The sequence below is a fragment of the Pteropus medius genome, unplaced genomic scaffold (assembly GCF_902729225.1).
Source record: "Pteropus medius unplaced genomic scaffold, Ma_sr-lr_union100, whole genome shotgun sequence".
Lineage (NCBI taxonomy): Eukaryota > Metazoa > Chordata > Mammalia > Chiroptera > Pteropodidae > Pteropus > Pteropus medius.
Genome location: NW_024351730.1, coordinates 32832524 through 32852934, shown reverse-complemented (window position 1 = coordinate 32852934; position 20411 = coordinate 32832524). Strand labels below are relative to the sequence as shown.

Below are 20411 nucleotides of genomic sequence, written 5' to 3'. Positions count from 1 at the left end.
CTAAAAGAGAGCCAAAAACATACAGTAGAGAAAGAAAAGCCTCTTTAATAAATGGTGCTGGGAAAACTGGAAAGCCACCTGCAAAAGAATGAAACTAGACTGTTGTCTATCACTACACACCAAAATTAACTCAAAACGGATTAAGGACCTGAATATAAGACATGAAAGAATAAATTGCATAGAAGAAAACATAGGAACTAAAGTCAAGGACCTTGGACTTAAAGATTTTATGAATTTGACCTCAAAGGCAAAGGAAGTAAAAGCAAAAATAAATGAATGAGACTATATCAAACTAAAAAGCTTCTGCATCTATGGCCATGCCAGCCTGAACGCACCCGATCCCATCTGATCTCAGAAGCTAAGCAGGGTCGGGCCTGTTTAGTACTTGGATGGGAGACCACCTGGGAATATCGGGTGCTGTAGGCCTAAAAAGTAAAATAAAATAAATAAAAAGCTTCTGCACAGCAAAAGAAACTATCAACAAGGTAAAGAGACAACCATCCGAATGGGAAAGTATATTTGCAAGCAACACTTCTGACAAGGGCCTAATATCCAAAATAAACAAAGAACTCATACAACTCAATAACAATGAAAAAACAAACAATCCAGTCAAAAAATGGGCAGAGGACCTGAACAGACACTTCTCCCAAGAAGATATATAAATAGCCAACAAACATGTGAAAAGATGCTCAATATCACTAGCTATTAGGGAAAAATCACAATAAGATACATCTCACACCTATTAGAATAGCTGTTATCAACAGGACAAGTAATAACAAACGTTGGAGAAGATGTGGAGAAAAAGTAACCCTCATACACTACTGGTGGGACTGCAAATTGATACAGCCACTATGGAAAACAGTATGAAGTTTCCTCAAAAAACTAAGAATTGATCTACTATATAATCCAGCAATCCCTCTACTGGATATTTATCCCAAAGATTTAAAAAATCATATCCATAAAGATATTTGTACAATGATGTTCACAGCAGCATTATTCACTTTGACTAGGACATGGAAGCAACCAAAGTGCCCCACAACAGATGATTGGATAAAGAAGCTGTGGTACATATATACAATGGACTATTACTCAGCCATAAGAAGAGATGAAATATTGCCATTTGCGACATGGATGGACTTCGAGATAATCACGCTAAGTGAAATAAGCTAGACAGAAAAAGTTGAAAATCACATGATATCACTTATATGTGGGATATAAACCTAAAAGCAACAAAGGAACAGGACAGAGACTCATGGACATGGACTATAGACTAGTGGTTACCAGAGGGTAGGGGTTGGGGGCTGATGTAGATGGGCTAAAAGGGGTCAAATATGTGGTGATAGAAGAAATCTAACTATAGGAGTCAAACACACAATGCAGTATAGATATGCCTTACTGTTAAATTGTATACCTGAAATTTACTGGATTTCGTTAACCAATGTCACAATAAATAAATAAATAAATAGATACAGATAGATAGATAGATAGATAGATAGATAGATAGATAGATAGATAGATAGATGATAGATATCGAATACCAAATAAATAAATAATTAAACCACATATGTTCATATTTCACTGCCTCCATTTAAACTTCACTGCAAACCTGTGTGCCGAATGATGTAGTCGAGTACTCTTTTTTTTTTTTTTTATAAATACACACATGGTTAAAACTTAAAGTAGCAATTATACTCCCTCCAATGCAATATGGTATAACCTTTGTCAGGGTGTGTCAACCTCGGTACTACTGACATTTGGGGCTGGATAAGTCTTTCAGCAGCATCCCTGTTCTTTACCCACTAGATGCCAGTAGCATGCCTGAGTTGTGACAACCAAAAATGTCTCTAGACATGATAAAATGTCCCCTGTGGGGCAAAAGTACCCCTGGTTGTGAACGACTCAGTTGTCTGGTTTTAACATAGCTGGTTTAAGTTAAGAGTTGGGCTCTGCAATCAGACTTCCCGAGTTGGAATCCTTATTTTACCTCTTACCAACGATGTGACTTTTGACAAGTTACTTAACTTCGTATACATCAGTTTCTTCATCTGTATAATGCAAATTTTAATAATATCTCCCTCAAATATTCCTTGTGAGGATTAAGTAGTTGATATGTAAAGGCTCTAAATCAGTCTATGCATATGGTAAGTGCTTCATAAATTTAAACTATTACTATTATTACTGTCACACCACTTTTTTTATTGTAGTAATATATACATAACATAAAGTCTACTATTTTAACCATTTTTTAAATGTACAATTCATTGTCATTAAGTAAAATCACATTGCTGTGCAATTCTCACTAACATCCATTTCCTTAACTTTTTCATCATCCCACATTGAAACTCCAGACTTCTTAAAAAGCAACTCCTGCTTCTCCTCCCCCACCAACCCATCCCTGGTAACCACCATTCTACTTTCTATCTCTGTGTATTTGACTATTCTAGATACCTCGTATTAGTGGAATCATACAATACTTGTCCTTTTGTGTCTGGCTTATTTCACTTAGCATAACATTTTCAAGGTTCATCCGTGTTGTAGCATGTACTAGAATTGCATTCCTTTTTTAGGGATGAATAATATTGCATTGTATGTATATAACGCATTTTGTTTATCCATTCATCTATTGATGGGCACTTGGATAGTGTCTGCTTTGGGATATTGGAAATAACACAACTTTTTTTTATCATAATTTATTCATTAATTCTCTCATTTATTTGGTTTTCAGTAAACATTTATTAAATATTCATAAATTCACCAAGCGCTGTAACTAGATAGTAGGTTACAAAGATAAAACAATTAAAGGGACTGCTGTTGAACTTTTTTACTAAATATAAAATAAAGCTATTTAAATTAAGTAGCTTTTGAGATTTCTGTAACATATGTTGGGCCTTGGGCTTAGTGCTTTGATACTAAGAACAAGAAAAGTGTTTCAGAGTTTGGCCAGCAAAACAGACCAATAGGAGGTATACATGAAGTGATTTACTGCAGAGTTGGCTCACATGATATTGTGTCTGGCTAGGCAAGTCCTAAATCTGGAAGGCAAGCTCTCCAAGCTAGCACTGCTGCACTTGGGCTGTAGCTGCTGTCATAGGCAGAATTTCTGTAACACCACCTTTAAGTGGAGACTTCTGGCTCATTGTCTAATGCTCTTTCCCAAATTATCACAAGGAAACAGTGCTTTATATAGCGTACATTCTCCCCTAAACTAAAGAGGTTTTCAGGGAAATGGGCATCTCATGTAAAATGATGAGCTAACTGAAATTGCTGCTGAGCTTGGTTGGCCCATACTTTAAGTTTCTTAAAAACAATATCTCTACTTTTTCCTTTTCCTTCATTAAAAAAACAAGTTTACAGAGATACCAGTAGCTGATGCAATAACTAGAATTATTTGTTAATCACAGTACAAAACTGCTTCTCAGACAAGCAATTCCACAGATCAGTTTACCAAGGATTCATTCCCTTGACGCTGTACCAAGCTATTACTGGCAACCGGCACTACTTCCAAAGTTCGATGTAACACGCCCCTTAGAATACATAGCCTGCCTGCAAATCTGGTTTAAATCAATACCTGGAGCACAGCTCTTCCCCAGAATTCTGTCCAAAAGGGTGGTTCTCTGCTGGGACTAAAGAAGGACTGAGCCAGAGGAGACGCGAACAGAGCAGAACCATGAACCTTGTCTTGGATCTCCTCCTGCTTCTTGCCACCATCATTTATTCCTACTTGTAATCCTTGGTGAAGATTTTCATTCCAAAGAGGAAAAAATCTGTAGCTGGAGAGATTGTTCTCATTACAGGAGCTGGGCATGGGATAGGAAGAATGATTGCCTATGAATTTGCAAAACAGAAGAGCAAACTGGTTCTGTGGGATATTAATAAGGTAATGAATTCATTTGGCCATCTTCTAAAGTCACAAAGTAAGACATAAAAAATTATTTAAAAAAATTATTTAAAAAATTGTTTAAAAAATTATTTGACTTAACATCTGCTTAGCTTTGTATTTTTCTTGTTCAAAGTTTCGATAACTAAGTTCCTTGGAATCTTTTTCTATAGATGCATCAAGACAGGTTGATGAAAAGAACATAATTAAGACCTAAGCAGTGATTTTTATGCCATGACAAATAGGTTGATAACACAGACTCAGATGCCAGGCTAATTCCAAGCTGTTTAACTTGGGCAGTCACTGAATTTCTCTGGGCCTCTGTCTTTTTATCTCTATAAAAAAGGTAATACCTCATGGGATGGGCAAGAATGAGTTAGCAAACTATAGCTAATGGGCCAAACCTAGCCCATGGTCTGACTTTTGAGCAAGGAATATATTTTTTTACATTTTTAAAGGGTTATCAGAGCAAAAACTAAACAAAGTAAAAAAGAAGAAGGTGAGACAGACCTCTAAGTGCTTCCTCTCAACCCTAAAATATGTACTATTTGGCTTTTTAAAGAAACAAAATGCCAACCCCTGGGCAAGATGATTCATTGAGTAAATATTTTAAGTGCCAATGCTTGGCTGTAGTAGACATTAGTTGGTTAAATAAAACCTCTATGCACTGAGTCGGGCTTTCTTCAGGGCATTCATACTTTTCTTGTACTCTTATTTGTAAACACCATATTAACTATTCAAAATAAAACCGAAGTAACTGAAATTTTGTATCATTTTCCCCGAACTTGTGAATTCTGGTAAGGCCACAAACATATGCACAGAAAAAGTGTTTAAAGGAATTTAAGATTAGAAAAATTGTGAAGGTTGTTTCAAGAATCAGATTACAGTGAGATTTTAGTTGCCATTATCACTTTCTCATGTTCTTTGCTGCCATGTATAGTTGACACCTATTTCCTTTTTTTTTCTTTTGTAGTCGAGATTTTATTAGTTGATTTGAGGATAAATAGACAGTTGTTCAATGTGTACACCATTCTTAACATATGTACCAAAAGGCTAAAAAGTCATGTATTTGTGATTCTTTTCTAAACAGTTATTCCAGTGACTTTCCAGCTTAAAATTTGGAGGCTAATTTTAATACCAGTATCTTCAAATTGTTATTCGAAGGTCCTACTAATTCACAATTTAATAACATATACATTACATAATCAAAATTTCAATTTTTCACAGCACATTAACAAAGTTACTAGGAAAACTGAATGACCACCACCAAAGATGCTACAGCGTGCACAAAATTTTGACAGGGAAAGCCAAGAACAAGGAGTGGTTTTCCTTAGAAAATAGTTCTAACAAAAACATGGGAGTAGAAAGAATTTAAAATGTCCAAGACATATTAATGCATGACTGACTCCAAATTGCCATTTAGTATGCTTTATATTATAGGATGTAAAAACTACTCCCATCTAGGGAAAGTTACACCCAAGACAATCAAAGCCTCCCATATTCAATATTCCACTATTTTCTGGTTGTATAAAAAAAAAAAAAAACCAACAAATGATTTCACCTCTTAAAAAAAAAATTTACACTTAAAAAATGGGATGAAATGGAATTCCCTTCTTAAAAAATGTTTCTAGAGCTACTAAAACTTTTGCATTCACAAAATAGTTGATAAAAATGTTTCTCTGGATTGTTCAAGAAGCGGGACGCAACCACTGATAAGACGTGGTATGTGGTATTAGTCTGACTTGGCTTCTTTCTATCCTGCTTCTTCAGAGGCTGGACTCTCCTCGTTTTGAGTTTCCCCGTTTTCTGCAGTAAGTCTTCTTTAGTTTCTCGGTTAGCCACTTCCGCCTGTTTTTCCTTTTGATCCCCTTTTCCTTTTAGTTTACACTTTTTTGTCTGCAGATTCATCCTTTCCTCGTCTTTTATGGCTTCGTTTCCAATTTTGCAGAAGCAGGTTTAGCTGACCACTTGGCGGGCCTCTTCTTGGGGCACCCTCGGAGGAGCTGATTTTCCTCTTGGTCACTGCGGGCGCGGGGTGGCGGGGAGGGTGGAGGTGCGGGAGCAGCGTGCCTGGTGCCTGCGGGCCGCCACACACCTGCAACGCTGGGCTCCTTGGCAGCTGCCGTTCCTCCCGCTGCTAGAGCTACTGGGCGACACATATTTTCTTAAGGCCTTCAAAAGTATCTCTTGAACTTAGAAAACTAGTTCTTCTCCGGTTCTTTCTAGATAGTGAAGAATGTTATACAAAGAAAAGTTATACATTTTTATATAACAGATATGAGCATTTATATAATAGACACTAAGTTAATATACATGAAAGTGATTTGTCATTGGTTTGGTTCATGAAGAGATTCCAATGAACTTTCTAGAAGAGGACAAGATTTACAAATTGAAAAATTGTTTTCTGCTGTTCTCGGCATTTATCAAAAAATATGAAACAGTATAAACTCATGAAAATCTTTATGAAATCTAACCTTTAGATCTCTTTCTAGATGTGTATTTTGTGTATTTATTACATTTTTAAAATATATTTTAAAATTTCCAGTGACAAGTGAAAAGCAAAATGAGAAAATACTACTATTAAAAATGACTTAAATAAGATTCTGTCTGAAGGATGGGTCTCCTAACCTCCCAAGGTCTCTTCGAATCCTTGACTTTTATGGTTAAACATTTAAAGTATTAAATGATCCACCCTTCACCTGTAAATGTAACTTAGATCTCCTTTACCAACTGCCTTTGTGTTACAGCTGGCTTCTTTTGCCTTAGAGCCATGTTAGCAGTTTGCTCTCTTCCCCTCTAAATCGTTACTTGAGGAACAGTGGGATAAGTGGAGCAAACAATGAACACTGGAGTTGACGCTAAAGCAAGCAATTTGCTTACAAAAAGACAAGGCATTACAATTTGCAGTGCTCTATTCTAGCTCAATAAAAGCATCTGATGAAAGCTCTGGTTAACAATGCTCTCTGCTGGCCTTGAATTTAGAGACAAAAGAGTGTCTAATGGTTCTTGTAATCTGGAAATGAGTAAGTTATCAGCTGAAGCCTAGACTGGTAAACAACACTCCTGTCCTCCCTCTTTACTCTTCTGTAAGCCCCCAGGGGTCTATGAAGGGACATTGGCTCTGTGACTAAGCTTCCTAATTTCTATTCTTTTCTTTTCTTTGGGATTTCAGCTGTTGCTCCAGGGTATAGTCCACTCTAGTGAAATTCAAAGAACCTAGGGAGGCAACACTGGCTAATGAAGATCACCTGCCACACATTTGGCAACCGCCCTGAATAACAGCTATACCACTAACATCTCAACATGCGAAAAGGGCTTTTCATGTGTCCTTGCCCCTTCATCACAGAGAAGAGTTTACAAATTGTGAGAGGAAAAAGTATGATTTTTAAAACCCTATAATCTTCTCTATAAAAGTCAACAGATGTCAAAACTTTAAAAAAAATTCTAATTTTCAAGAAATGCCAGGTCAAGAAACATCAGGGCAATTTCATCTTAGGAAAGAGATCTTTGAATTTAGAGTGAAAATAAATTGCTGTCTCCATGTCCTGGATTTATATGCGAAGTTATTACATAAGTGAGAAATCTATCCAGTGGCCCTTGCCCATTTTCACACCAGAACACTTGAAGAATATAATATTATATCCTCAAGAGTAGTAGGACTGTCTCCCTATGAAAGTCTTCCTCTAATAAGGATTCTTCTTTCTCTTTCTTTTTTAGAAGGTTAAATCAGAACCATCAATAAAAGTATGATAGGCAGAGGTATGTATACTATAGTTTAAGATTACCACTAGTTTAAAATTGCTACTTGGTACTTAACTGCCTATTATATAGTTGGTGCTCAACAAATAAATGTTAAATGAATTGTTGAGTTTTCTTTTCTTCTCCATACTCAAACACTCAAACATCTCCTTTCATGACACCACATTGAGCAACATATTTCAAGCATGTTCTTCAGGCTCTGAGAGTAGCCTGCTTTTACGAAACTGCCTCCTGGAGAACTAACCTAAGATGAAAAACTGGAGAAACGTAATTTTTTTTTTTTTTGCTTTGTGAAGAATGGCTAAGACTGTAGCAAACCAAGGTAAAAACACATAACTAATGAGCATTGATTCCCTCACAGAAAAGCCATGTATAACCTGTGCAAATTATGCCAGCAGTGTCTCTCATGAAATTTTCTTACAAATAAGGGGGACATTTTGGAGTTGAATTTTAATCCTTAAAAATCTTTATTCACCAATGCTTTCTCTCTCACTCTTGCCCTCTGACTGACCTACATCATTGTGAATTTTTTTTCCCAATGACAGCACGGTGTTGAGGAAACTGCAGCAAAATGTAGAAAACTAGGAGCCACTGCGTATGCTTTTGCAGTAGACTGCAGTAACCAAGAAGAGATCTATAAGTCTGTAAACCAGGTGAGACTTCAGGATACAAGTTTCTTCAAGTGATTTTTGTACTCACTGCCACTGACATGGAAAATGAAAATGTTCTTTATGACTGCCTGATTTAAATTAGATTTTTAGCCTTTGCTAACTGAGGTAGTTGTGTGAACAAGGAAAAACATACTTTTTCCTTGCATGTAATCCAGTCAACTCTGCCTATTATTATTGTTTCATATTATTAATCAATTTCATTCTGATCAGAAACTTGAGTGCTTCGGCAGCTCATATACTAAAACTGATTAGAAGCTTGAGCAGTGGTATAGAGAAAAAAAATCTATCACCAAGAAAAAGGATCACTTTCTAGTTTTATTTCACTCTGTTACTATTCTAGTAATTTTTTTTCCTTTTATTTCCTTTGCGGGATTTAATTTATGTTGATGCTAATTTAGTCCTCCATAGAAAATATCATCTCAAAAATTATTGTAAAAATCTTAAAAGAATAAATATCAACTACAATGAACCAAGCACTTTGATAAGCTACTGAATTCTTTAATCACTGCAATAACCATGTTAACCTTGACAGATGAGCAAATTGAAGCTCAGCAAGGTTAAGTCAGACCAAAGTCAAGTAGCTAGTATGTGGTGGAACAAGATTGCTCAATCAGCAATTTAAAAATGTTTGGTGAGAATTTATATATCAATTAATCAACACAAATTTAATTTCATTTTATTGACGAGCTTTAAAAATCCATGATGTTCTGGGTACTGAAATTTAGATGTTAAAAAAATTAAAAACAGTTTACTAGCTTTATGACAGTGTTTCCTTTACATCTACTATTTGGGCTAAAGCTCTTTCCTGCCTAAACTCTGAGAAATGTCATCAAATAGAATAAAGAATCTAATTTTTGGATGATATCAGCCCCCAAACTTTGAGTTTCTATAACACACCCAATGAATGTGATCTTTCCACTTCAAAAGGTGAAGAAAGAGGTGGGTAATGTAACCATTGTGGTGAATAATGCTGGGGTAATATATCCAGCTGATCTTCTTAGTACCAAGGATGAAGAGATTACCAAAACATTTAAGGTCAACATCCTAGGCCATTTTTGGGTGAGTATGAGCCAGAAACATTTCTTATCTATTCATGTTTAATACCTCCTCTTAAGGTACATGACATTCATAATTGAGTTCATATTATTCTGGGTGGAGACTGGTTAGATCTTTACCTTAAATGAAGATTTATCAAATTAGTTTGAGTGGAAGAGTCTCTGACAGAAGGGCACAGAGTTCTAGGGAAAAAAACTCACCAAAATATAGGTTAGTCTGTCTTATCCACCAGTATCTAACACAAAGCCTGGCCCAAAAAAATATTTATTGGAATTTGCTAAGGATTGTCAGTGTATATTGTTTTAGTGCTTTAGAGGAAATACATGTAGTGTACATTCATTTGTGAATGTATGTGTGTGTATACATACATTCATGTCATGGAATTTTAGAACTGAATAAGGATAATAGAAATCACAGCTCGGATATATACAGGGATTGAGGATTCTTTTGGGTGGGACTTTGAGACCAGCTCTAGATCCATACTGGAACTTAGAAAGACCTATTATAATTGGCTAGTTTTATGGGAGACTGAAGTATTCCTATGTAGAAATCATTTATGTAAATTAATCTATCAGTGCCTCAATATTAGTGTAGAACCTAGGACAAAACTGGATCCTGAAAGAGAGAAGAAAAAGAGAGATGTATCCCACCATCTTTCCTAGCCCCTCATACATGCTAATGAGAGCTAATTATTATGCCTACCAAACTACATGGAGACTTCATATATTAGTAATCTATAGTGGCATAACAAATTATACCAATGCTTAGTGACTTAAAGCAACACAATAAGCATTCATTTTCATCTCACAGTTTCTGAAAGTTGGGAATATTGGGGATGGCTTGGTTTGGCAGTTCTGTCTCTTTGAATTTTCATAGGGTCCATAGGGTGGATTTATAAAATTCTCATAAAATATTATTGATATTTCTCATAAAATAGTAAAGCTTCTTGGAGATTAAGACTGTTTGTTTCCTATAACATCAACGTGTAATACACATTTAGATACTAAATCTAATCATATTGCACAATGATTGTGGGTCAGTACAAAACTCTTAGCTTGTTCTACACAATTGTCTTGTCTAATCACAGGATTTCAGCTCTTCTCATTAGAATGATAAAGCCTCAAACCCCCCAAAATTACATGATACCAAATTACCATGAGGAATTTTTTTTTTCAGTTCTGAAAACTCTGAATTTTTTCCTTAGTAATATTTTTAGATGACATATCCATAAAGGAGATATTTGATTCCCTTTGAGGGGAAGAAGGGGAAATATTAAGATGAATTATTAGCATGTGATATGCAGGGCACAGCACTCAATGCCAGCTCAGACCAATATATTTTAATCTTTTTCATTTCTATCATTGTATAGAAGTAATATGAAACTTGGCACATATTTCATTGAAAAAATTGTCTCAAATGCCATTTTGTCTTAAAAATAAAACTACTTGATTTGGGAACTTAACAGCTATGTATTGTTTCTCTTCTTTCTGCAGTGACCCTTAAGATCACAAAAGCACTTCTTCCATCAATGATGAAGACAAATCATGGCCACATTGTCACAGTGGCTTCAGTGGCCGGCCATATGGGGTTTACTTATGCTATTCCATATTGGTAAGTAGTATTTTCCAGCAGTGTTATATATTTTTATATTTTTAAGAGTTTATTAGACCTCAAATTCCAATCCTCAAAGCAGGGTAATTAGGAATTAAAGAGATTATCAAGTAATTTAAAATAAACTTTTTTAAAAAAATGACTTCTAAAACAATGAAACTGGCTTTAATTATTTAAAATATTTTAAGATTTTTGAAATCTCCTCTGTAGAGTTATGAAAGAAAACAGTGATGCCGAACATGTTTCTATTATATCCTGGAATGAGTAGATGTTGATAAAGGAAACAGGGAATCTACAGACTAAGAAGCCAAATGTACAGGAGTCCTAATGAACATAAATCTATGGCCTGGACGCTCAAGATAAGCTAACAAGAGTGACCCTGAGATCAAAACATTTTCCAGTGTGCTTGGAAAAGATTGTGTGTGTGTGTGTGTGTGTGTGTGTGTGTTGGCACAGCGAGAGAGAGAGAGAGAGAGAGAGAAATTGATTGATTGATTGATTGATTGATTGATTAAGGCTCTACCTGATATAAGAGATCTAGATAGCATACTCCACGCTCTACCAAGGACGTAGAGAGAAAGAGGTGGAGGACCCTAAGGATACATTATTTGCAAAACTACTTTTTCCTTGTAAACTCCTCTAATGGCATCTTATTTTCTTACTTCTGCTTTATATCAACCTCACAGAAAATTTAACTTGTTAACATTTGGCCAGTTCTTTTTGTAACTGCCAACACATGTGTATAACTGTGTGGATAGATAGTTAATTGATCTATTATTTACTAATACATTCATATAAATTCAAGTTTAAATTTAGTCATAGATCAGATTATTTCCAAAACTAAATGCAGTCATGGATATAGTTAAATTTCAACATAGGTTACAGTGCCATGGCACACACATATAGTTGTTTCAGGGTGCTTCTACCATCTTAAAACACAAATAAGAATTTCACAGATTAAATTTTTGCTATTGTTTTAGTGTTTACAAATGTGGAAACCCAATGTAATAATAATATTCCCTTTTTCCTTCTCCCTTAAGAAAGCGGCCTTTAACTTTATTGTTTATTGTCACCTGGGTCAAAAAATATTAACATTTATATAGATCTTTATAGATCATAAAGTTATTATACATATGCTATTTGATTTAATCCTCAAGTCAGCCTTATATTTTATCTGCATTTTAAATATCAGAAAATCGAAGAAGATAAAACTGTGCTGAAAGGTTGCAAACATACCCACACCACCTGAAGTCTTTTGACTCCAGATCATCACAATAAAATTAAGAAGCCAAAGTGTCAAGAGAGAAACTATCAACTCAGTTTCAAGAGAAAGAACTGTGCAGAATTCCACAGAACTTTGTCCATACAAATATTAGTTATATAGTTTTTCTAAATATGTTTTTCCTGATTCACATTTCTCAAAATAAAAACAGTAATAAAAACCGATTAGAAAACAGTTTGAAGATTGAATAGAAAACCTTACATGAAGGATGGAAAAGTGAGCAGTAAGCAAATCAATAAAACTTATTAGGATTTGTCCTATTGTTATCACTGCTGATTAAGAAATTGATGCATTCAGAATTCTGTGAGATCATATAAGAAAATGTAAATGAAAATGAAAGACCCAGTGGATGATTTGGGGGTTTGGTTTCTACTTGTGCTCAAACCAAATCAACACTGCCTTCTCACAGAAGGCTAAGAAGTGTTTCACTTACCGTAGCAATGATGGTGGATAATTCTCTTACAGTTCCAGCAAATTTGCTGCGTTGGCTTCCACAGAGCTCTGACGTTAGAACTTGAAGCCCTGGGAAAAACTGGTATTAAAACCTCATGTCTCTGCCCAGCTTTTGTGAATACTGGATTCACCAAAAACCCAAGCACAAGGTAGGTCAAAATGAAGTTAAAATGGGACTATAGCATGGGAAAATGATATGGAAACCATATAAGAAATTTTGGGGTGGGCTAACTGAGAAAACGAAAAAGAAAAAAAGAAAAATATTTTTTCTTATTAATGTTATTGTATTGCCTTTAAGTTTTTACTTTGAAATTAGATGAACAAAGGTTAAAAAAACACAGTAGGGACTTGGCAGGAATGATCAGCTGCCAATGAATTAAGCAATTGGGTATTTGTGTTCAGGTGAAAGGCATGCAAGTGTCCTCTCCTGGAAACCACACTCCCAAAATGAATGTTACCTAACATCCTCCTCTCCCATTAGTGATTCATCCTCCTCAAATAGAAGGACGAATCCCATCATTTACAGCACCAGCTAAAATGGTAGCATAAAATACTGTAACATTTTCCAAACTTGCCTGATCCTAAGAACTTCATTAAAACAACAATGTTCGTAGGCTCTTCCTGAGAGATTCTAATTCAGTAGGCAGGGATAAACTCCAAGAATAAGATGTTTTGTTGTTCTGTTTTGTTTTGTTTTGTTTTTGTTTTGTTTACTAGCATACCAGGTGAGTCTGGAAATAGGTTTGGAATCATTGATATATTAAATATAACCGCATGCATTTGGTCACTGTTACTGCCCCGTTCTCCTTAACAATGCAAATGTTCGTAGGAGCAGCTAAATTGAGTCCCTAACCCCGTAGTCTGCAAGTACTTTATGTCTGGTAAGGGAGGATTCGAATACATAAGAGAAGAGAAATTAGTCCTGAGAGGAGAGGGGAAAAGCAGAGAGGTGAGGACAAGGGCTCTAAAATTAAGCCACCTGCTTCACAAATTTGCCTCAAATTCTAGTATATATTCTGCTGCAGGTTAACAAAATATACTAAGCTCACAAATCTGAAGCCAATTACTTATTGGAAGGGAATTAGTCCTAAATATATTTATTCAAAAGAGCTAATAAATTCCCTTTTAAGCTCAGCCTCAGTTGAAGCTACTGACTCTGAAATTTTGAATGAGATGTGTTGTCTCTGGAGCTGTGTTCATTTCCTGGCGGTAAAGTCATTGACAATGTTAGAGCAGAGTACTGAACAAGTACACAAGATATAAGTAAATACTGTGGTACAGTTGGAACTACTGGCTTTGCTTTTCTTAAAAGGAAATTTGGATTTCCTTGGCAAAGGTTAAAATGTTCATATACTAATGTCAGGCTTGGCTCAGAGACCGGGTCAATGGAACTAAGCAAAAGAAACCTGGCAGGGAGGAGGCAGAACCCAATAATTTAGAAAAGTATTGATTTGTGTTACTCTCTGCTGACTTACTCCACTCAATGCCATGGAAACTTCAATCACATAATAATCTATAATGAATCTCAGAATATCTCAGGGAAGAAAGTTATAATATTCACTGCTTTCTTAGCTCCTTTACACATTTTTATTCACTGGCCGATCGGTCCAGGCCTAGACATCTGAACTTCGGTGCAATACATTCAATCCCTTTATTTTTTAATTTCCTGTCATCTTGCACTCACCACACTGGGCCTGTGCTTATGAATACTTCTCAAGAATCCATGTACACAGTCTTCAGTATAAGCAAGTTCACATCTCCAGTTGTAATGTAATACTCCCTGTGTACATCTCAACTCTCATTAAACTGCAGCCTAAGCAAGTCGGAGGCGAATCCCAAGTATTAAATGCCCTCAAAACAATCCAGCTTTATGGGATCCCACCACAAGAAAGAAAGTATACTTAGCTAGAAAATTCCCTCCTTGTATCCAACAAGCTCTGAGGAAAGATGTCAGACGTTTCCTTTCCATCCCATGATTAATCTCGCCCACTACTCTTCATTGCCTGTCTCCTCTTCTACCATGTAATTTCATTCCACCACTTTTGATATTTTAACTGAGTCAGCATGAAACACACCTACTGGATGTGAAAGTGTTAAGACTGTGATAACAAAACATCAACATGGCATTGGGGGTGGTGAGGATGGCAGGTGTCATTTGTGCAGTTAATATGGAAACATTTAAAATCCTGATTTGGTGAAAAGATAAGTTAATTTTCCTATCTTAGTTAATTCATAAACAACAACAAAACTTTTTTTCTTTTTAATTACAGACTATGGCCTCTATTGGAGCCAGAAGAAGTTGCAAGAACCTTGATAAATGGAATACTCATCAATAAGAAAATGATTTTTGTCCCATCGTATATCAGTACCTCTCTAATACTAGAGAAGTAAGTACAAAAACACCTAAAATACTAAAATACCAAAGAGCTAACACTATAAGGAGTATTTCAGTTGTGAAAGACTCCATGCCTGGGGAGAGCAGTTAAGTTTCCTCTGTTATGGACTTACATAATCTGTAAAAAGAAAGTGATTCATTTTTCTCTACCACAGCTACCATCTCCTCCCAATCTTTCCCAGAGACTATTATAACTAAAGAAAAGACAGTTTAAAGAGAATACAAAATAGGTAAGTAGTTGCAAATAAAAAGTCTATTTTTAAAAAAGCCCGTTGGGGTTTTGATTGAGATTGCATTGAATACATAGATCAATTGGGGGGAGAATTGACATATTAACAATATTGGGTCTTCCCACCCAAGAACACATAGAACATAATATGTCTTTTTTTTTTTCATTTTCTTCAATATCTCTACACAATATTTTGTAGTTTTACTGTATAAGTCTTACACATCTTTTGTTAGGTTTATCCCAAAGTAGTTTATGTTTTTGATGCTATTGCAAATGGCATTTTAAAAAAACTTTTTATTTTCATTTTTGTTGCTAGTATTTATTTGATTTGCATTTTGATCTTGTATTTAGCAATCTTGCTAAACTCACTTCTAGTAGCTTTTTTTGTAGATTCTAATAGGGTTTTTTTTTTTTACATAGATGATCATATTTTCTGCAAATAAAAACACGTTTACTTCTTCCTTTCCAATCTTTATGGTTTATTTTTTCTTCATGCCTTATTACACTGGTTAGAAAGAATCTCCTATGTAATGTCAGATAGAATTGGTAAAATCACACATCCAAGTGTTCTTCCTTATCTTAAGAGGAATATATTCAATTATTTTATAATTAAGTATAATGCTAGCTGTACATTTTTTTCATAGATGCTCTCTATCAGGTTGAGGATTTTTGTCAAATGTTTTTACTGAATATATTGGTCTTATGGTCTTTCCATTTAATTTGGTTAAATGGTGAATTACACTGATTGATTTTAAAGACTAAACCAACCCTGCATTGTAATACTGTGATGTCATTGTCTGATTTTCTATCAGGATAATACTGACTCAGAATGAGTTAGAAAGTATTCCCTCTTCTCTCTTCCAGAATAGCTTGTGTGAGATTGGTTTTATTTCTTCTTTAAAAAAATTTGGTGAAATTCATCAGTGAGGCTATCTGGTACTGCTGTTTTCTTTATGGGAAAGTTTGTAACTATAAATTTAATTTCTTTAACAGCTATAGAGCTATTCAGGCTACTAATTTATTTTGGTAATTTGTCTATTTTATCTAAGTTGTTGAACTTATTGGCATAAACTTGTTCAAAATGTTTTCTTCTTGTATTTTTAATATTTTTAGAATCTTTCATTCCTGATGTTGGTAATTTGTGTTTTCTCTCTTATTTTATTCTTATCAGTCTAGCTAGAGGTTTATCAATATATTGATCTGTTTTAAAAAAACTAGCATTTAGTTTAATTAATTTTTTTCTCTATTTTTTTGTGTTCTAGTTCATTAATTTGGGTTCTGATCTTTATTATTGCTTTTATTCTGGTTACCTTCCATTTAATTTTTTTCTTTTTATAGTTTATTAACATGGACATTGAGTTCATTGATTTTTTTCAAATAGCCATATGCTATATGCTATAAATGTTCCCCTGTACTGCTTTAATTCTATCCCTCATATTTTGACATATGTTTTCATTTACATTTTGTTCAAAATACTTTCTAATTTCCCTTTCCTATCATGGGTTATTTAGAAGTGCATTTTTTAGCTTCTAAATATTTAGAGATTTTATAGAAGTTTTTCTGCTACTGATTTCTAATTTAATTCCTTCGTATGACTTGAATATTTGAAATTTATTGAGACATGTTTAAGCTCAGAACATGATATATCTTGGTAAGCATTCTATGTGCGCCTAAAAAAAAAGAGTATTCTCTGTTGTTGAGTGTTGTATAAATATTAGTTTAGGTTAAATTGGTTGATAGTGTTGTTCAGGTTTTCTGTATCTTTACTGATTTTCTGTCTATTCTTTTTATCAATTATTGAGAGGAATCTTGAAATCTCGAACTATAATTTTGAATTTGTCTATTTTTCTTTGTACTTCTGTTTATTTTGCTTCATATATTTTGAAACCCTGTTATTATGTGCATAAGCATTGGGATTATTATGTCCTCTAGATGAAATGACCTTGTTTATCCCTGGTAACATACTTTGCTTTGAAATCTACTTTGTCTAATATTAATATAGCCACTCAGGCTTTTTTAAATTAATGTTATCTTAGTGTATCTTGTTCTATTCTTTTTCTCTTAACCTATTTATTTTCTTATATTTGAAATGTGTTTCTTGTAGGCAATATATAGTTGGGTCTTTTTTTTAATCCAATTTGACAATCTCTGCCTTTTAATTGAGGGTATTTAGACCGTTTGTATTTATGTGATTATATAGTAAGATTTAAAGCTAAATTTAAAGCTTACTATTTTTTTATTTGTTCCATTTATTTGTGTTTCCTTTTTTCTCTTCTTCTGCCTTCTTTTGGGTTAATTGTATTTAGGATATTTTTGCCTAATTAAATTTTTTATATTTCCATTTTATTTCCTTTATTGGCTTATTAGCTATAATTCTGTTTTTCTTGTTTTAGTGATTACTTTAGGGTTCATAGCATGCACCTTTAAATTATCACATTTTACCTTTAAATGATATCATGCCATTTCACCTATGGTCCAAGAACTTTACAATGTATACTTCTATTTCTTCCCTCTCAAGCTTTACACTATTGTTGTCATACATTTTATTTTTATGTTATAAAATACACACTACGTAGTTATTATTCTTGTTTAAACAGCCAGATATCCTTTTAAAGAGATTCAAATAACAAGGAAAATTCTTAAATATTTACCCGTGTAGTTAACATTTCTGACGCTCTTTATTAATTTGTGTAGATCTATATCTCCATCTGGTATTATTTCTCTTCTGCCTAATGGACATCTTTTAACATTTTGGGAGGAAGTCTGCTAGTTATGAATTCTTCTACCTTTTATATCTTTAACAAATTCTTTATTTTTCCTTAGTTTTTGAAAAACATTTTCAATGAATATGAAATTCTAGGTTGATAGTTTTTGTCTTTCAGTACTTAAATAATATTCTCTAACACCTCAATGATCTCCATCTCATCTTTGCTGAAGGCTGTTCTAACTGAAGGGAAGACAGTTTTAAAAGAGGAACAATATAGTTAAGTGATTAAGAATAAAAGCTCCACTTAGGATCAAAAACCACTCTACCACTTACTAGTTTTTGACCATGGACGAGTAACTTAACCTCTATGGCTTCAAATTTCTCACATCTATATAATTCTCATATTATATATATTATGTATAAATATATATATATAATTTAAAATGAGGATGGTGATAATACCACCTTTCTAAGTGTGCCATAAGAATAAAATAACATAATACAAGTAAAGCCCCTACCATTGAAAAGGTACAGAGTCAGATATTAAAGGCTTAGGAAGCAGAACTTATATAGAATGGTAAGAAGAAATATGATTATTTATCTAGAAGAGATAATCACTCAGCCTTCTAGGGGAGAGCTTATAATAAATTGAGATTATATCAATGTGACAATAGCTATTCTATCTTCATAGCCCTTGGGCCTTTCTGAAACAAATCAATGTAAACTATGCTAAACCTTGGAACAGAACAATTTAAGAATGTTGACAAACTGCATTGTTAATCCATATCAATATTCCATTTTAGCTTAAATAGACTAATGTAAGTTAATACAACCTCGACCTCAGAGCAACATCATCTCAAGAGTTGACTAAATTAGTGTCTTGGTGCTGAACACTGTAGCAAAGGAATTTAATGGGATTCCTACTCTCTTGTGGCTCAAAACAGGTCATGTTAATGTAGAAAAAAATCTAAAATCATAGCAGACTTGCTTATGACCAAGACAATATAGTTATTCTACCACAGAATAGGTGTCCCTGTACAATAAACCGGAGGCTTAAAATGTTTGGTATTATTGTGAAGCTGTCATGGTGGTTTGTTACTCAACAATGGAGATTTATTATTAATCTTTGCATTTAATTCCTTTTGCAGAAATAGACAATTCGTGAGCAGATACAATTACTAGCACGAAGGTTTCTTTGTGAGTGTAGTTAAAAAACCTGTAAAAATTCTATTCTTTTATTTGTCTTTCTCCCAGCCAGATCTTCCCTGACCCTTTGCTGATGCTTCCATCTTCCACTCTACTCACTCTCCACCCCAAGACAAGGAAATACAACTTGCATTAGTCAACAATACCAAACTGTTTTTCAGTATGACCTTCTTTACAGAATTTGTTGTCTGCCTTTCTTTCACCTGCCTTTCTTTCATCTGCCTACTCAAATCTTACCCGTCCTTGAATACACAGTTGTCCTTTGAAGCTTTCCTTTACTATTCCAACCCACATTAATCCTCCCTACATTTATAGCCCTTATTTAGAGATGCCTAATATTTTTCAATTATGTGTCAGAATGCCATCTTAGCCTCTAGGCTAAACAATAAGCTCCTCAAACATAGTAGTTGTTTTTAAAGTATTTTAGTCTACCTTATTATAGAGTGCATAATAGAGATTCAGTAAATATTTAAGGAGAGGTAGAGGGATGGATGGAATGGATTCTAGTGATGTCTCTATGAACTCTTAGCATCAAGATTCATTGACAGTTTCAGAAATAAGTCCAGACCTTCAATTAAGATCCTTACTCATATAAGATTTTACTAATATAAAATGAGAAGGTGAGAATACTGGTATATATCAGTGCTTTCTTTATATGTGCATAATGTTTGAACTATGAGTATTAAAAAACACAAAAAGAGAGGGAGAGGTAGATATGAAAGAAGACAGGAAGAACAGTGGAAAATTAAATGCAAACCAGATAATTCTTGGGTTATTTTAACTAATAACGAAAAAGGACTGTGGTGTCAAAGCTTTTAAATTAAAATTTTTTCATTTTTTTATACAGATTTCTTCCCGAACGTGCCTTGGCAGCTATAAATCATGTACAAAATACTCAGTTTGAAGCAACGGTTGGCCACAAAACCAAAATGAAATGAATTAATGAGCTCCAGTCAGAGCTGTATGCACCTTAATGATGGGGATCTAAATTTAGAGTCAATGTTTCACGGCTTTATTTCACATTTTTCAATGCTGTCAATATTAAAAACATTGGTTTGGCATTAGCAGCAGTCAAATGAACAAGACTAATTACCTGTCTTTCTACTTCTCAAGAATATTAATGTAGTTTTAATACTCAGATCCTTTTTATATTCCATGCCTCTTA

General features: G+C 34.3%; 1 protein-coding gene and 1 non-coding gene across 2 annotated transcripts; both read left to right on the top strand.

Annotated features, from left to right (window-relative positions):
• The first annotated feature begins 307 nt into the window (after positions 1–307).
• On the top strand, positions 308–426 carry LOC120588418 (5S ribosomal RNA). Its single transcript, XR_005649243.1, has one exon. It is a non-coding gene; the product is annotated as a 5S ribosomal RNA (ribosomal RNA).
• Positions 427–3667: 3241 nt separating this feature from the next.
• On the top strand, positions 3668–20184 carry HSD17B13 (hydroxysteroid 17-beta dehydrogenase 13). Its single transcript, XM_039844970.1, is given in 8 exon segments — positions 3668–3877; positions 8182–8289; positions 9235–9366; positions 10868–10974; positions 12722–12735; positions 12738–12858; positions 14980–15096; positions 20094–20184. Coding segments are annotated over 8 exon segments (900 nt in total).
• Positions 20185–20411: the final 227 nt, after the last annotated feature.